A 17,110-nucleotide genomic window follows, 5' to 3' on the forward strand; every position below is an offset into this window, starting at 1 on the left:
GGCGGAGGTGTTGTGTTGTTTACCGTTGTTTACTGTTCTCTCCTGGCGGAGGTGTTGTTTACTGTTCTCCCCTGGAGGATGTGTTGTTTACAGTATTTACTGTTCTCCCCTGGTGGAGGTGTTTACGGTGTTTACTGTTCTCCCCTGGTGGAGGTGTTTACGGTGTTTACTGTTCTCCCCTGGTGGAGGTGTTTACGGTGTTTACTGTTCTCTCCTGGCGGAGGTGTTGCTTACTGTTTTCCCCTGGCGGAGGTGTTGCTTACTGTTTTCCCCTGGCGGAGGTGTTGCTTACTGTTCTCCCCTGATGGAGTTGTTGTTTACAGTGTTTACTGTTCTCTCCTGGCGGAGGTGTTGTGTTGTTTACCGTTGTTTACTGTTCTCTCCTGGCGGAGGTGTTGTTTACTGTTCTCCCCTGGAGGATGTGTTGTTTACAGTATTTACTGTTCTCCCCTGGTGGAGGTGTTTACGGTGTTTACTGTTCTCCCCTGGTGGAGGTGTTTACGGTGTTTACTGTTCTCCCCTGGTGGAGGTGTTTACGGTGTTTACGGTTCTCTCCTGGCGAAGGTGTTGCTTACTGTTTTCCCCTGGCGGAGGTGTTGCTTACTGTTCTCCCCTGGCGGAGGTGTTGCTTACTGTTCTCTCCTGGCAGAGGTGTTGCATACAGTTCTCTTCTGGCGGAGGTGTTGCTTACTGTTTTCCCCTGGCGGAGGTGTTGCTTACTGTTCTCCCCTGATGGAGTTGTTGTTTACAGTGTTTACTGTTCTCTCCTGGCGAAGGTGTTGTGTTGTTTACCGTTGTTTACTGTTGTCTCCTGGCGGAGGTGTTGTTTACTGTTCTCCCCTGGAGGATGTGTTGTTTACAGTGTTTACTGGTCTCTCCTGGCGAAGGTGTTGTTTAAGGTGTTTACTGGTCTCTCCTGGCGGTGGTGTTTAGTGTTTACTGGTCTCTCCTGGCGAAGGTGTTGTTTAAGGTGTTTACTGGTCTCTCCTATCGGAGGTGTTGTTTACAGTGTTTACTGGTCTCTCCTAGCGGAGTTGTTTACAGTGTTTACTGGTCTCTCCTGGCGGATGTGTTGTTTAGTGTTTACTGGTCTCCATGCGGAGGTGTTGTTTACAGTGTTTACTGGTCTCTCGTGGCGGAGGTGTTGTTTACAGTGTTTACTGGTCTCTCCTGGAGGAGGTGTTGTTTACTGTTCTCTCCTGGCGGAGGTGTTTACAGAGGTTTTTGTTCTCTCCAGGCGGAGATGCAAACACTGTAAGGGGGAGAACAGTAGAGGTAGTGAGCTATTTTTTAGGGCTCAGCAGTCAAATGAAAATAAATGTTATTGGTCACATGCGCCGAATACAACGGGTGTGACCTTACAGTGAAATGCTTGCTTACGAGCCCCTAACCAACAATGCAGTTACAAAAATATGAATAACAATAATAAATAAAAGTTACAAGTCGTTAAAGAGCAGCAGTAAAATAACAATAGCGAGACTATAAACAGGGGGTACCAGAACAGTCAATGTGCGGGGGGCACTGGTTAGTCGAGGTAATTGAGGTAATATGTACATGTAGCTAGAGTTATTAAATTGACTCTGCATAGATAATAAACAGAGAGTAGCAGCAGCGTAGAAGGGGGGCAGGCAATGGTCTGGGTAACCATTTGATTAGCTGTTCAGGAGTCTTATGGCTTGGGGGGGTAGAAGCTGTTTAGAAGCGTCTTGGACCTTGACCAGGCACTCCGGTATTGCTTGCTGTGCGGTACTGTAGCAGAGAGAACAGTCTATGACTAGGGTGGCTGGAGTCTTTGACAATTTTTAGGGCTCAGCAGTCTGTCTCGGGCTTAGGGCTCAGCAGTCTCTCGGGCTTAGGGCTCAGCAGTCTGTCTCGGGGGCTGCAGAGATAAAGGCATGACTAAGCAGTGGGGAGAGAAGAGATGTACAGGTTCTGCACTGCTTATCTGGATCTTTGTGCAGCCCGGCCATCTCTCTGACTGAGCTCTCCAGTGGGTGACCTTGACAAGAGTGTGGGTTATTATTGTAATACATACCGCTCTGGTGGAATGGCCAGAGGGAGGGGAGGAGAAGGCGGGAAGAAGAGAGAGAGAGGGAAGGAGAGTGATGGGAGGGCGCAAGGGGGATTTCCGGTATTTTCCGCAGCACAGATGGGACTTTGTTGGAGCATGTAGTGAGAAGACGGGTCAGGTGAGAGCAGCAGCTTGATCTCTCAGTTGGGTGTCCCCGGAACTGTTTACTACAACTTCACCACGGCCACAGCGGCAGCCATGTTGTTTTCCTCAGTCTACTCGTCTAACGTTTGGATTTATTCAAGGGAAGCCTGGGAGTTGTGTTTTTAGGATGGGGCTTGACTGAGGCACTGTGTGTGTGCCTGACATTCCTTTGGCTTAACTCCCCAGCAACAGAGCTAACACCCTTTTTCTAGTTTTTCTAGTTTTTTTTTTTTTAACATCAAGAATCTTCAAGCCTTCTCAAAATGTAAGTGCTGTGTTGTTTTTGCTACTCTAGGAAAAAGGATTTTGTACAGTACTGAGGTTGGATTTACAGGCGAGTGAAAGTACACCCCCAGAGGTGTATGTGTGTAGAAAATAAGCTCAGACTTTCCTATGTGGAAGACTTGACCAGTTTTGGTTGGTTGCTGGGGGAGGAGGGGGGCCTTCGTATTTTGGTCTCCTCCCATTACCTCCCGAAACACAATAGTAGGCGGAGTTCCCAAGCCAGCCAACCCCCATCAGAAGTGTTGACGGGGGGAGGGGCAGAGCAGATGAGCCAAGCGAGGGGAGAAGGGTATCAGCTAGGCTTGAGACCAGAGAATACAGTGTAAACCTGCTGGCCAGCCAGTCCACACAGGAAGCTACTGCTGCAGTCAACCCTGTCCCTGTCCTTCAATACACTGAGCTGCCACTTATTCTCTCAGATAGCAGCACGATCTCAATCGGCTGTCCCTCAGAGGAAGGAGACGGGCAAGTGGGAGGAAGAAGGGGTGTACGTTATTTTTGTTATTTTTTTATTCAGAATATGTAGTCAGGCAGTGTACACAGAGCCATGATTACACTTCCGTGTGGACAGAATAGACGCTAAGCCATCCGTCAAACTCTTGTGCAGTTATCAGGCGATCTAAGGTCTTTTTCAACTTGCTCTGCTACCTTCTGGTTTCATGCAGGCTCCTGCCCCTGAATACTGATTAGCCGGGAGGCTTTTTTTTTTTCTCTCTCTCTCTCTCTCTCTCTCTCTCTCTCTCTCTCTCTCTCTCGTTCTCTCGCTCTCCGCGAAACACTATCTTGATTGTTATGCCGTCTGTAGAAAAGCTTTTCCTCCCTGCTGTCTCTGGTGTAAAGGTCATGTTACACCCAGCAGTCCTGGCTGTGTTGTCAGGGAACACAAATACTTCTTGGTGGGTTAACTCTCTCTCTCGCTCTCCAATTGTCCTTTTTCATGCATGGGCTAAACAGAGTCATTGGAGGTGGAGCTGGCAGCGATCATCAAGGCTGAAACTAGGGCAAGCAGAGGGAAATGTAACCTGAACTCCATGCTGAACCAAAGAGCACAGCCTCCCAGTGAGTAGAGGAGAACTATCTGTCGTTGTCTCGGTGGACTAGCTCGTGACTGCCCTGCTGCACACACAACACAGCGTCTTTTCCACTGTGTTTTTAAATGGGCAGAATGTAGGCGTTTACAGTGTCTCGTGAAAACAGGGTCCTGCAACACAGCTGTTTAACCCAGGCCTGAGAGCGTTAAATTGAGGCTTTGCTTCCATTTCCTGTTTTTTATTTCATTGTTTATTTTTTTCTGCCTACCTCAACTGCTTGGGAAACACATTCGTAAAAGCACACTCATAATCGGTCAACCTGCGCCGTGCTCCGCTGCCTGACCTTTGAACTCTGAACAGAGCCCGTTGTTGTCTGACGTCTGTTAGCAGAGTGTACCAGTAGGCTATGGCCATTCATGATGCCTCAATCCACAGAGACGACGCTAGAGATGCTGAAATCGACGACATAGAGATGCAGGTATCTTAATGCGGTTTAGTGTAATGGAACAAAAGATAGCTGTCGTAATGACTCCCTAGCCGCAGTGACAAGAACGGTATAATTGCATCCAGGCTAGCATTGTCTCACTAACAAGCTGCAGCTTCAGACTGTTTTGTTCAACTAGTAGTTGGCAGTTTCTTTTTCAGCCACTGGCTATAGCTCAACATTTTAACAATGCTCTCTCTTTCTCTCACCTCTGTGTTGTCGTGTGCCTCCTACTCAGTCAAGGCCTCTGCTGATTTGTTGATACCAGGCTATTGGCTGCTTTCAAAATGCAGGTGGCATTGGGGTTACCACCACTCTTCACTTCCTCTGTCACACTCACTCACACACCAATTGAATTGTCATCGCCACTGACAGTAGATACAGGCATCTCTTTTGTTAAGCTTCTTCTGTGGCAGCAGGACCCAGTGAATGGCTTTTTAAGGTAAGGCCTAGTGAGTAGTCTCTTAGTAAGGTAAGGCCTAGTGAATAGTCTCTTAGTAAGGTAAGGCCTAGCGAATAGTCTCTTAGTAAGGTAAGGCCTAGTGAATAGTCTCTTAGTAAGGTAAGGCCTAGTGAATAGTCTCTTAGTAAGGTAAGGCCTAGTGAATAGTCTAGTAAGGTAAGGCCTAGTGAATAGTCTCTTAGTAAGGTAAGGCCTAGTGAATAGTCTCTTAGTAAGGTAAGGCCTAGTGAATAGTCTCTTAGTAAGGTAAGGCCTAGTGAATAGTCTCTTAGTAAGGTAAGGCCTAGTGAATAGAATCTTAGTAAGGTAAGGCCTAGTGAATAGTCTCTTAGTAAGGTAAGGCCTAGTGAATAGTCTCTTAGTAGTGAATAGAATCTTAGTTAGTGAATAGTCTCTTAGTAAGGTAAGGCCTAGTGAATAGAATCTTAGTAAGGTAAGGCCTAGTGAATAGTCTCTTAGTAAGGTAAGGCCTAGTGAATAGTCTCTTAGTAAGGTAAGGCCTAGTGAATAGTCTCTTAGTAAGGTAAGGCCTAGTGAATAGAATCTTAGTAAGGTAAGGCCTAGTGAATAGAATCTTAGTAAGGTAAGGCCTAGTGAATAGTCTCTTAGTAAGGTAAGGCCTAGTGAATAGTCTCTTAGTAAGGTAAGGCCTAGTGAATAGTCTCTTAGTAAGGTAAGGCCTAGTGAATAGAATCTTAGTAAGGTAAGGCCTAGTGAATAGTCTCTTAGTAAGGTAAGGCCTAGTGAATAGTCTCTTAGTAAGGTAAGGCCTAGTGAATAGAATCTTAGTAAGGTAAGGCCTAGTGAATAGAATCTTAGTAAGGTAAGGCCTAGTGAATAGAATCTTAGTAAGGTAAGGCCTAGTGAATAGAATCTTAGTAAGGTAAGGCCTAGTGAATAGTCTCTTAGTAAGGTAAGGCCTAGTGAATAGTCTCTTAGTAAGGTAGTAAGTGAATAGTCTCTTAGTAAGGTAAGGCCTAGTGAATAGAATCTTAGTAAGGTAAGGCCTAGTGAATAGAATCTTAGTAAGGTAAGGCCTAGTGAATAGTCTCTTAGTAAGGTAAGGCCTAGTGAATAGTCTCTTAGTAAGGTAAGGCCTAGTGAATAGAATCTTAGTAAGGTAAGGCCTAGTGAATAGAATCTTAGTAAGGTAAGGCCTAGTGAATAGAATCTTAGTAAGGTAAGGCCTAGTGAATAGAATCTTAGTAAGGTAAGGCCTATTGAATAGAATCTTAGTAAGGTAAGGCCTAGTGAATAGTCTCTTAGTAAGGTGAGGCCTAGTGAATAGAATCTTAGTAAGGTGAGGCCTAGTGAATAGAATCTTAGTAAGGTAAGGCCTAGTGAATAGAATCTTAGTAAGGAAAGGCCTAGTAAGGTAAGGCCTAGTGAATAGAATCTTAGTAAGGTAAGGCCTATTGAATAGAATCTTAGTAAGGTAAGGCCTAGTGAATAGTCTCTTAGTAAGGTGAGGCCTAGTGAATAGAATCTTAGTAAGGTGAGGCCTAGTGAATAGAATCTTAGTAAGGTAAGGCCTAGTGAATAGCTATAAGGCTATTGTCTTTTAATTCAAATCTGATTTTCATTTATCATAGGATCATAGCCAATGTCAAATTAGCCTCTTTATTGAAAACATTTTCATTTTGTCTTAGTTTCCCTTTCACACGGGCTTCTTGATTGAAAAGGCTGGAGACTTTTGATTGCGTTTCATTGAGTTGGCTACAGTAGCCTAGCAGTTTTTGTTGTGTTGGCTACCCTAGCAGTTTTCGTTGTGCTGGCTACAGTAGCCTAGCAGTTTTCGTTGAGTTGGCTACCTTAGCAGTTTTCATTGAGTTGGCTACAGTAGCCTAACAGTTTTCGTTGAGTTGGCTACAGTAAGTAGCCTAACAGTTTTTGTTGATTTGGCTACAGTAGCCTAGCAGTTTTCATTGAGTTGGCTACCTTAGCAGTTTTCATTGAGTTGGCTACAGTAGCCTAGCAGTTTTCATTGAGTTGGCTACAGTAGCCTAGCAGTTTTCATTGAGTTGGCTACAGTAGCCTAGCAGTTCTATTTTTGTTTCACTTCCTCATTGATGTTGGTAGGATGTGAGAGAACTTGGCGGAGAGTCTCTTTCCTCTTAGCAACAGGTGAATAGCTGTCTGGGGCTGTTGCTAAGGGCCGGGAGATGAGGGCCGGGGTCCTCTGAGCTGTCTGCCTCAATATGCCTCTCCCTTGAGGGGGGAGGCTGTTTTGTAAACCCCTCTCTCCTCACTTACAAAAAAATGGGTCACTGAAGAATACCACTTCTTTCTGGTGATGGCTTAGTCATTGAACATGCAACTTGGTCCAGTTGTACATATGCATAGTATAATTTTTTTTTTTGTACGTTAGAAGCTGAACTTTAAAGCAAGGTATTCAGAATCTGACTTCTATTGTGTTACCGTTACCATTTTGGACTCCCGAGTGGCGCAGCGGTCTAAAGCACTGGATCTCAGTGATAGAGGCGTCACTACAGACCCTGGTTCGATTCCAGGCTGTATCACAACCGGCCGTGATTGGGAGTCCCATAGGACGGCGTACAATTGGCCCAGCGTTGTTAGTGTTTGGCCGGGGTAGACCGTCATTATAAATAAGAATGTGTTCTTAAACTGACTTGCCTAGTTAAATCAAGGTTACATTAAAATAAAATTGTAATTTGTTTATGTCCAACTCTTGTCAGACTGGGCTCTCTGAGTTTGAGTCAATAATGGTGAAAGGGTCAATCAGCAGTTGCTACATGTATTTTGGGGATTTAAATGAATGACATGTAGGACTATTCATTTAGATTGTTGAAGAATAGAACTTATAAATGCCCTCTTGCGCTAAGTTCAACTGTGGTATCCCATCAGAACCCAAAATATAAGCTTGTTATGCTGGTGGGGAGAATAGTTTGTTGTTGTTTCATGTGCTGATTGACACTTTTAAGTGGGGGTGTGTTGAAGGTGCCATAGAATTAGGACATAGAATACTATAATATAGATTTGTAATTGAATAGGATTTCTATGGTTGACTCTGTAGGAGACGGTGTGATTTGAATTAGCCGGGGGCGTAGCTCACGCTGTTGACTAGCAGGATGCTCTGCGTGTGAACTGTAGAACAAAGGTTTCTTTGGTGGCCCGTGCTGCACAAACCTGTCAGCCATTTCCGCCCGCAACTCTCACCTGTTACTTTCTGTGGTCTGCCTTTCCCACACTCGTACACTAAACACCAAACGATCATTACCTCACACAAGGCCTAGTCAATACAAACCTTATATGGGATTTTAAAGAAGTGGTTGTCGAACAAATGGGTCTCTAGGTCTTTTGTGGGATAATGTTAACTAGGCTTCTGTTAAACTGTGTTTAAAAAAAAAAACGTGACAGTCTCTCTGAGCTCTGTCTGCAGCCCCCACTGTGGGGCGGCAGGTAGCCTAGTGGTTAGAGCGTTGGACTAGTAACCGGAAGGTTGCAAGATCGTATCCCCTGAGCTGACAAGGTAAAAATCTTGTCATTCTACCCCCTGAACAAGGCAGTTAACCCACTGTTCCAAGGCCGTCATTGTAAATAAGAATTTGTTCTTAACTGACTTGCCTGGTTAAATAAAGATGAAATAAAAATAAGTCACTCATCATCTGTTACAGTGCCTGAGAACACTGTACCTGTGAAAACGTGTGGGTTTGTTTACAGTTATCTCCAAGTGGAAGGACAGAAAAGGGGTCTAAGGCCTGCTGTGTATAGTTGTGGGATGCATGTTTGAAGAGGCTTTTAGCTGGCAAGCATCGTCTTCTTTTAAATATGTTTTTTTTCTGTCCTCTGGAATAAACTGCCTCCTCTGTGAGTCTAGGTTACAAGGGGGGGAGGGCTCAGTGTAGCGTGGAATAAACTGCCTCCTCTGTGAATCTAGGTTACAAGGGGGGGAGGGCTCAGTGTAGCTTTGAATAATTCTCCACTCTTGTCTGAGGTTTTTAGTCCAGAAAACACAGCTTGTCATTTAAAAGTCCACACTTGGTCACAGGAAACTGGCAGTTGTTTAAATTCCCCTGTGTCGTTTGGTTTTGAAAGTGCTTTGAGGCTTGTTCCGTGTGATCCTGGGGAGGTGGGAAGCCTTGGAACATCAGTGGAGAGCAGAGGTGTCCTGCCCCCTTCAGAATGATTATATATATATATATTTTGTAGTACTACTAGCCACCTAGCTATGTTATGAAGTTGGCGTTCAGCCTCCAGTGTGGTCACCAGTCTTCCAGGACCCAGGAAAACTCAAATTACAGGCAGCTTTGGGTTTCCATCAATCAGATTCTCAATCCTTCTCTAATTATAGGCAAAGGCAGTAAGTGCCCGATTTGTTTTACAACCCCCGTGGGTATGGCCTTGTTGAGAATGTTCTGGTCTGGTGCCGGCTAGAGCTCAACATAAACCGTGTAACCACTCACAACCATAACAGACTGCTCATTCCCCTTTTGTGCCCAGACTGGTTGGGAAAGTAGTAGGTTTTTACAGATCATTGTCTAGGCTATTGACCATATTGATTCTTCTATTGACTCTTCTTATCGGAGGATCAATGGCGGTGCACAGTATTGACTGTTGTGAAGGCTACTTCTTCTCGGAATGTTCTATGGTCAAAGTCTGTTTTAAACATCGAAACTAACATCACAGTGTGGTCCAGTCTGTCCTGTCCACATCTCTGGATTGTGTGTTTGTCAAATGTTATTTTTGAGTCCAGTTGATTGGCTGTGTGTGAATGGTGTCCAATAGGAGCTGTGTCAGGTCTAGTCCTTTCATCTGCCCTCTGAGTGCATGACTCATTACTTCTTCCCCATTGGAGCAATGTTCCCTCTAAATTTTTACGGCACTGAGCAAATTTCAGGTCTTCTGAGTGCAAACTTGAACGTTGTGAAAATTCTGTGCAACTTCCAGTGTGCGTTTACTGTGAACACTGAGGCTGTACCCGCTTTAAGTTACAGTTTTACTGTCAACACTGAGGCTGTAATCGCTTTAGGTTACAATTTTACTGTGAACACTGAGGCTGTAGCCGCTTTAAGTTACAGTTTTACTGTCAACACTGAGGCTGTAATCGCTTTAGGTTACAGTTTTACTGTGAACACTGAGGCTGTAGCCGCTTTAGGTTACAGTTTTACTTTGAACACTGAGGCTGTAGCTGCTTTAGGTTACAGTTTTACTGTCAACACTGAGGCTGTAGCTGCTTTAGGTTACAGTTTTACTGTGAACACTGAGGCTCTACCCGCTTTAAGTTACAGTTTTACTGGCTTTAGGTTACAGTTTTACTGTCAACACTGAGGCTGTAGCCGCTTTAGGTTACAGGTTGAACACTGAGGCAGTTACAGTTTTACTGTCAACACTGAGGCTGTAGCTGCTTTAGGTTACAGTTTTACTGTGAACACTGAGGCTGTACCCGCTTTAGGTTACAGTTTTACTGTGAACACTGAGGCTGTAGTTTTACTGTGAACACCCGCTTTAGGTTACAGTTTTACTGTGAACACTGAGGCTGTGAGGTCAACACTGAGGCTGTAATCGCTTTAGGTTACAGTTTTACTGTGAACACTGAGGCACTGAGGCTGTAGGCCGCTTTAGGTTACAGTTTTACTGTCAACACTGAGGCTGTAACTGCTTTAGGTTACAGTTTTACTGTGAACACTGAGGCTGTACCCGCTTTAAGTTACAGTTTTACTGTCAACACTGAGGCTGGTTACAGTTTTACTGTCAACACTGAGGCTGTGCCGCTTTAGGTTACAGTTTTACTGTGAACACTGAGGCTGTCAACACTGAGGCCTGCTTTAGGTTACAGTTTTACTGTCAACACTGAGGCTGTAGGCCCGCTTTAGGTTACAGTTTTACTGTGAACACTGAGGCTGTACCCGCTTTAGGTTACAGTTTTACTGTCAACACTGAGGCTGTAGCTGCTTTAGGTTACAGTTTTTTTACTGTGAACACTGAGGCTGTAGCCGCTTTTTACAGTTTTACTGTCAACACTGAGGCAGTTTAGCCACAGGTTACAGTTTTACTGTGAACACAGCCGCTAGGTTACAGTTTTACTGTCAACACTGAGGCTGTAGCCGCTTTAGGTTACAGTTTTACTGTCAACACTGAGGCTGTAGCTGCTTTAGGTTACAGTTTTACTGTGAACACTGAGGCTGTAGCCGCTTTAGGTTACAGTTTTACTGTCAACACTGAGGCTGTAGCCGCTTTAGGTTACAGTTTTACTGTCAACACTGAGGCTGTAGCCGCTTTAGGTTACAGTTTTAACAGTGGCCAAGAAGGCTACAGTGGCTATTTGATCATAATATAGGCCTACCAGAGTGGTCTACCTTCAAAAACAATGAAGAAAATGCATCCCATAACATTTTAACATGTTCTATCATTCAGCCTACAGTAGCAGCCAATGTGTGCTGTTCAATGTCGGTCTACATTCCTTGAGACTTTTGAAAAAAACATTAAAGTCTTGACATTAACCTGTTTATCCACTGAAAATGTTGTTTGCTGCCAGAAACCACTTTACAAAATAAAATGCATAATTGTTCCCATACCGTTTATTACAGAGAATCAGATAAATGATGCTACCCTCTGCCTATTCACTACTTAGCTTACTCAAGCCCGTCTCAAAATACAACACTGCCCCTTTAAGACAAAAAAGGTTTTTACCTGACTCGCTTTTCAAAGATGTCTAGAAATGTACATGTACACGTCTTGTAGGAAGCAATCACTCCACTATTGCGGACTACAAATGATCTACAACTGGGCTAATAACTCACTAACTAGCAAAGGATATGAACAAAATGTGCACACGTGGCTACATGCAGCTCTCCCTTTAATCTCAAAACAAGTGCATCTACTCACGACCGCTCATGCTGTAAACATGGCCCAGTTTAACGTAAATGGCACAGATCCATATATGGCAGTAGTCTATTTGCATATACTCCTACCGCAGCTCTGATTGGTTATGCCACACCGGTTTGTGTAGAGCACGGCTGAGTCTTGCGCAATAGAATCATACTCTGATGCGTTCTGCCTACAACAACATCTCTTGCATAGTTTGTTTTCTTTCATTATGTTGCATTGAAAGTGGCTAATATTGTGTTGATTCGATCACAATCGCCACAGTAAAGGGAAACGTTGATAGTGTTAACTAACAGGGAAAACTCTAGAAAGTTGAACTTCAATTTCATGCTTCTCTTCTTGGGCTGATATTTGTTTTGCGCTCTGGGTGACAGTCCCTGGGGAACATTGCTGTTGGGTAATGGGCACAGATTTATACAGTATCGCCACAGCACAGTGATTAATTGCACCGTGTCCTGCAACGTAGAGCGTCTATGTAAAATGGCAGCCCCCTGATTCGTACTATGGCACTGCTAGCGCAAACATTTGCTGTGAATAAATTGTCTACCTTTTGATGTGGATAAAATTATGTAGGTTTATAATGTTTGACATGCACAGCACGAACATATTCTAGATTTCAAAACAAGTGTTATTTGCCACATGCGCCGAATACACACAGGTGTAGACCTTACCGTGAAATGCTTCTGTACAAGCCCTTAACCAACAATGCAGTTCAAGAAATAGAGGTAAGAAAATAATGACAAAATAAAATTAATTAATGAATAAAAAAGTAAGTAAGTAACACAAACACATACATAACAATAATGGGGTACCGGTACCGAGTCAGTGTGTGGGGATACAGGTTAGTCGAGGTAATTACTACATGTAGGTAGGGGTGAAGTGACTGTGCATAGATAATAAACATTGAGTAGCAGCAGTGTACAAAACAAATGGGGGGGGTGTCAATGTAAATAGTCCAGGTGGCCATTTTATTAATTGTTCATCAGTCTTATGGCTTGGGGGTAGAAGCTGTTAAGGAGCCTTTTGGTCCTAGACTTGGCGCTCCGGTACCGCTTGCCGTGCGGTAGCATAGAGAACAGTCTATGACTTGGGTGCCTGGAGTGGACTTTAGGCAACACAGCTAAAGCCTGTGTTACACACTGTGTTACCCAGGACATCTGCTAAACCAATACACCCTCAGTAACGCCAAAATGTGCACATGTGGCTACATGCAGCTCTCCCTTTAATCTCAAAACCAGTGCATCTACTCACGACCGCTCATGCTGTAAACATGGTCCAGTTCAATGTAAATGGCACGTATCCATATATGGCAGTAGTCTATTTGCATATACTCCTACCGCAGCTCTGATTGGTTATGCCACACCGGTCTGTGTAGAGTACGGCTAGGTGAACGACTTATGGCAACTAGTGTGAAAGTGTTCTGGTTTTATGACGAGAGGGCAATGTCCTGCTTTTTATTATATTTATATATTTTTTAAACTTTTTAAATTTAATTTGAGTCTTAAACATGTTGAGAAGTCTGGCTTTTTCTGCCCTTTGTTTCATAAAAGGGTACATTATCAAGCCTTTGATCTCTATCAAAGTGGCAAATGCCGTTTGGGGATGTTGAGATCACAAGGAATCTTCTCTAAATTGTCTCAACTTTAAGTCCTTAGTTCCTGCTTGTTTACATAGTTGGGATTAGAGCTCCTAACCTGAAAGGCTGCTTAGAGGTACATCTAAACATAGCGTGAGATTAGTTAAACTGTGTCCACACCAACTGGGTTAAGTTGAAAGGTCACGAGTGATTGATGGAAGATGGACTTTGCCCCACTCAGTTAAACGTCACGCTATTTCTGTGCAATTGGAGAGATTGAGGAAGGTGTCTCTTTTCAGTCATTAGTGTTGGCGTTTCAAATACTCTCCTCAAGAAGAAGAAAAGGGAAGATCCTTAAATAGATTACCTTCGTTGTGTTAGCATTCAGGTAGTAAAGTGAATGGCTTAGTCATTGTGTTAGCATTCAGGTAGTAAAGTGAATAGATTACCGTCGTTGTGTTAGCATTCAGGTAGTAAAGTGAATAGATTACAGTCATTGTGTTAGCAGTCAGGTAGTAAAGTGAATAGATTATAGTCGTTGTGTTAGCATTCAGGTAGTAAAGTGAATAGATTACAGTCGTTGTGTTAGCATTCAGGTAGTAAAGTGAATAGATTATAGTCATTGTGTTAGCATTCAGGTAGTAAAGTGAATAGATTACAGTCGTTGTGTTAGCATTCAGGTAGTAAAGTGAATAGATTACAGTCGTTGTGTTAGCATTCAGGTAGTAAAGTGAATAGATTATAGTCATTGTGTTAGCATTCAGGTAGTAAAGTGAATAGATTATAGTCGTTGTGTTAGCATTCAGGTAGTAAAGTGAATAGATTACCGTCGTTGTGTTAGCATTCAGGTAGTAAAGTGAATAGATTATAGTCATTGTGTTAGCATTCAGGTAGTAAAGTGAATAGATTATAGTCATTGTGTTAGCATTCAGGTAGTAAAGTGAATAGATTATAGTCGTTGTGTTAGCATTCAGGTAGTAAAGTGAATAGATTATAGTCATTGTGTTAGCATTCAGGTAGTAAAGTGAATAGATTAAGTCGTTGTGTTAGCATTCAGGTAGTAAAGTGAATAGATTACCGTCGTTGTGTTAGCATTCAGGTAGTAAAGTGAATAGATTACAGTCATTGTGTTAGCATTCAGGTAGTAAAGTGAATAGATTACAGTCGTTGTGTTAGCATTCAGGTAGTAAAGTGAATAGATTATAGTCATTGTGTTAGCAGTCAGGTAGTAAAGTGAATAGCTTAGTCATTGTGTTAGCATTCAGGTAGTAAAGTGAATAGATTATAGTCATTGTGTTAGCATTCAGGTAGTAAAGTGAATAGATTATAGTCATTGTGTTAGCATTCAGGTAGTAAAGTGAATAGATTACAGTCATTGTGTTAGCATTCAGGTAGTAAAGTGAATAGATTACAGTCATTGTGTTAGCATTCAGGTAGTAAAGTGAATAGATTACCGTCGCTGTGTTAGCATTCAGGTAGTAAAGTGAATAGATTATAGTCGTTGTGTTAGCATTCAGGTAGTAAAGTGAATAGATTACCGTCGTTGTGTTAGCATTCAGGTAGTAAAGTGAATAGATTACAGTCATTGTGTTAGCATTCAGGTAGTAAAGTGAATAGATTATAGTCATTGTGTTAGCATTCAGGTAGTAAAGTGAATAGATTACAGTCGTTGTGTTAGCATTCAGGTAGTAAAGTGAATAGATTACAGTCATTGTGTTAGCATTCAGGTAGTAAAGTGAATAGATTACAGTCATTGTGTTAGCATTCAGGTAGTAAAGTGAATAGATTATAGTCATTGTGTTAGCATTCAGGTAGTAAAGTGAATAGCTTAGTCATTGTGTTAGCATTCAGGTAGTAAAGTGAATAGATTACAGTCATTGTGTTAGCGTTCAGGTAGTAAAGTGAATAGCTTAGTCATTGTGTTAGCATTCAGGTAGTAAAGTGAATGGCTTAGTCATTGTGTTAGCATTCAGGTAGTAAAGTGAATAGATTACAGTCATTGTGTTAGCATTCAGGTAGTAAAGTGAATAGCTTACAGTCATTGTGTTAGCATTCAGGTAGTAAAGTGAATAGATTACAGTCATTGTGTTAGCGTTCAGGTAGTAAAGTGAATAGCTTAGTCATTGTGTTAGCATTCAGGTAGTAAAGTGAATAGATTACAGTCATTGTGTTAGCATTCAGGTAGTAAAGTGAATAGATTACCGTCGTTGTGTTAGCATTCAGGTAGTAAAGTGAATAGATTACAGTCGTTGTGTTAGCATTCAGGTAGTAAAGTGAATAGATTACAGTCGTTGTGTTAGCATTCAGGTAGTAAAGTGAATAGATTACAGTCATTGTGTTAGCATTCAGGTAGTAAAGTGAATAGATTACAGTCGTTGTGTTAGCATTCAGGTAGTAAAGTGAATAGATTACCGTCGTTGTGTTAGCATTCAGGTAGTAAAGTGAATAGATTACAGTCATTGTGTTAGCATTCAGGTAGTAAAGTGAATAGATTACAGTCGTTGTGTTAGCATTCAGGTAGTAAAGTGAATAGATTATAGTCATTGTGTTAGCATTCAGGTAGTAAAGTGAATAGATTACAGTCATTGTGTTAGCATTCAGGTAGTAAAGTGAATAGCTTAGTCATTGTGTTAGCATTCAGGTAGTAAAGTGAATAGATTACAGTCATTGTGTTAGCGTTCAGGTAGTAAAGTGAATAGATTACAGTCGTTGTGTTAGCATTCAGGTAGTAAAGTGAATAGATTACAGTCATTGTGTTAGCATTCAGGTAGTAAAGTGAATAGATTACAGTCGTTGTGTTAGCATTCAGGTAGTAAAGTGAATAGATTATAGTCATTGTGTTAGCATTCAGGTAGTAAAGTGAATAGATTACAGTCATTGTGTTAGCATTCAGGTAGTAAAGTGAATAGATTACAGTCGTTGTGTTAGCATTCAGGTAGTAAAGTGAATAGATTACCGTCGCTGTGTTAGCATTCAGGTAGTAAAGTGAATAGATTATAGTCATTGTGTTAGCATTCAGGTAGTAAAGTGAATAGATTACAGTCATTGTGTTAGCGTTCAGGTAGTAAAGTGAATAGCTTAGTCATTGTGTTAGCATTCAGGTAGTAAAGTGAATAGATTACCGTCGTTGTGTTAGCATTCAGGTAGTAAAGTGAATAGATTACAGTCGTTGTGTTAGCATTCAGGTAGTAAAGTGAATAGATTATAGTCATTGTGTTAGCATTCAGGTAGTAAAGTGAATAGATTACAGTCGTTGTGTTAGCATTCAGGTAGTAAAGTGAATAGATTATAGTCATTGTGTTAGCATTCAGGTAGTAAAGTGAATAGATTACAGTCATTGTGTTAGCATTCAGGTAGTAAAGTGAATAGCTTAGTCATTGTGTTAGCATTCAGGTAGTAAAGTGAATAGATTACAGTCATTGTGTTAGCGTTCAGGTAGTAAAGTGAATAGCTTAGTCATTGTGTTAGCATTCAGGTAGTAAAGTGAATGGCTTAGTCATTGTGTTAGCATTCAGGTAGTAAAGTGAATGGCTTAGTCATTGTGTTAGCATTCAGGTAGTAAAGTGAATAGATTACAGTCATTGTGTTAGCGTTCAGGTAGTAAAGTGAATAGCTTAGTCATTGTGTTAGCATTCAGGTAGTAAAGTGAATAGATTACAGTCATTGTGTTAGCGTTCAGGTAGTAAAGTGAATAGCTTAGTCATTGTGTTAGCATTCAGGTAGTAAAGTGAATAGATTACAGTCATTGTGTTAGCATTCAGGTAGTAAAGTGAATAGATTACAGTCATTGTGTTAGCATTCATGTAGTAAAGTTTGATTAAATGCGCCAAATACAACAGGTGTAGACTTTAATGTGAAAAGCTTACGTTTGAGGGCTTTCACAACAATGCAGAGATAACAAGAAAATGTGATTTAATTATTATTATTTTTTTAAATTGTGACACAATAAATAACAATAACAGGCGTTTTACTACCTGGGTCAGTTAGTGGCAGGGTCAGAGATGGGGGAGGTCACTGTAAGGTTAAAGGTGAGCATGTGGCTCTGTTAAAGTCTCTCCTGCTGGGCTAGTTTTTCAGTGAAAACAGGATGTGTCGACTTGGGTAGATGATTCATTTAAGCCTGTGAAGACATGGAGAAGGCCCCCAATCAGTTCAAATTAGCCGAGAGGCAAGTGGACTAATACAAATGTGCCCTCAAAGAAATGATTGA

At 41.9% G+C, this 17,110-nt stretch overlaps 1 protein-coding gene across 5 annotated transcripts in view; it reads left to right on the forward strand.

The window, feature by feature from the left end:
• LOC112266881 (zinc finger protein 609) overlaps positions 1-17,110 on the forward strand; it is a 191,628-nt gene that overhangs the window by 121,180 nt on the left and 53,338 nt on the right. The window contains exon 1 of one of the 5 annotated variants that reach the window (XM_042325450.1): positions 2,112-2,480. The exons of 2 other annotated variants lie outside the window; for them this stretch is intronic. Coding sequence is in view for 1 of the 3 variants with exons in the window: in XM_042325433.1 (XP_042181367.1) it covers positions 3,938-4,009 (72 nt within the window). In the remaining 2 variants the exon portion in view is untranslated. Of the gene's footprint in view, positions 1-2,111; positions 2,481-3,368; positions 3,560-3,589; positions 4,010-17,110 lie in introns of those variants that run through there. 2 more of the 5 variants (XM_024444972.2, XM_042325433.1) reach the window with 2 other exon arrangements.

The sequence above is a fragment of the Oncorhynchus tshawytscha genome, linkage group LG01, assembly GCF_018296145.1.
Source record: "Oncorhynchus tshawytscha isolate Ot180627B linkage group LG01, Otsh_v2.0, whole genome shotgun sequence".
Taxonomy (NCBI): domain Eukaryota; kingdom Metazoa; phylum Chordata; class Actinopteri; order Salmoniformes; family Salmonidae; genus Oncorhynchus; species Oncorhynchus tshawytscha.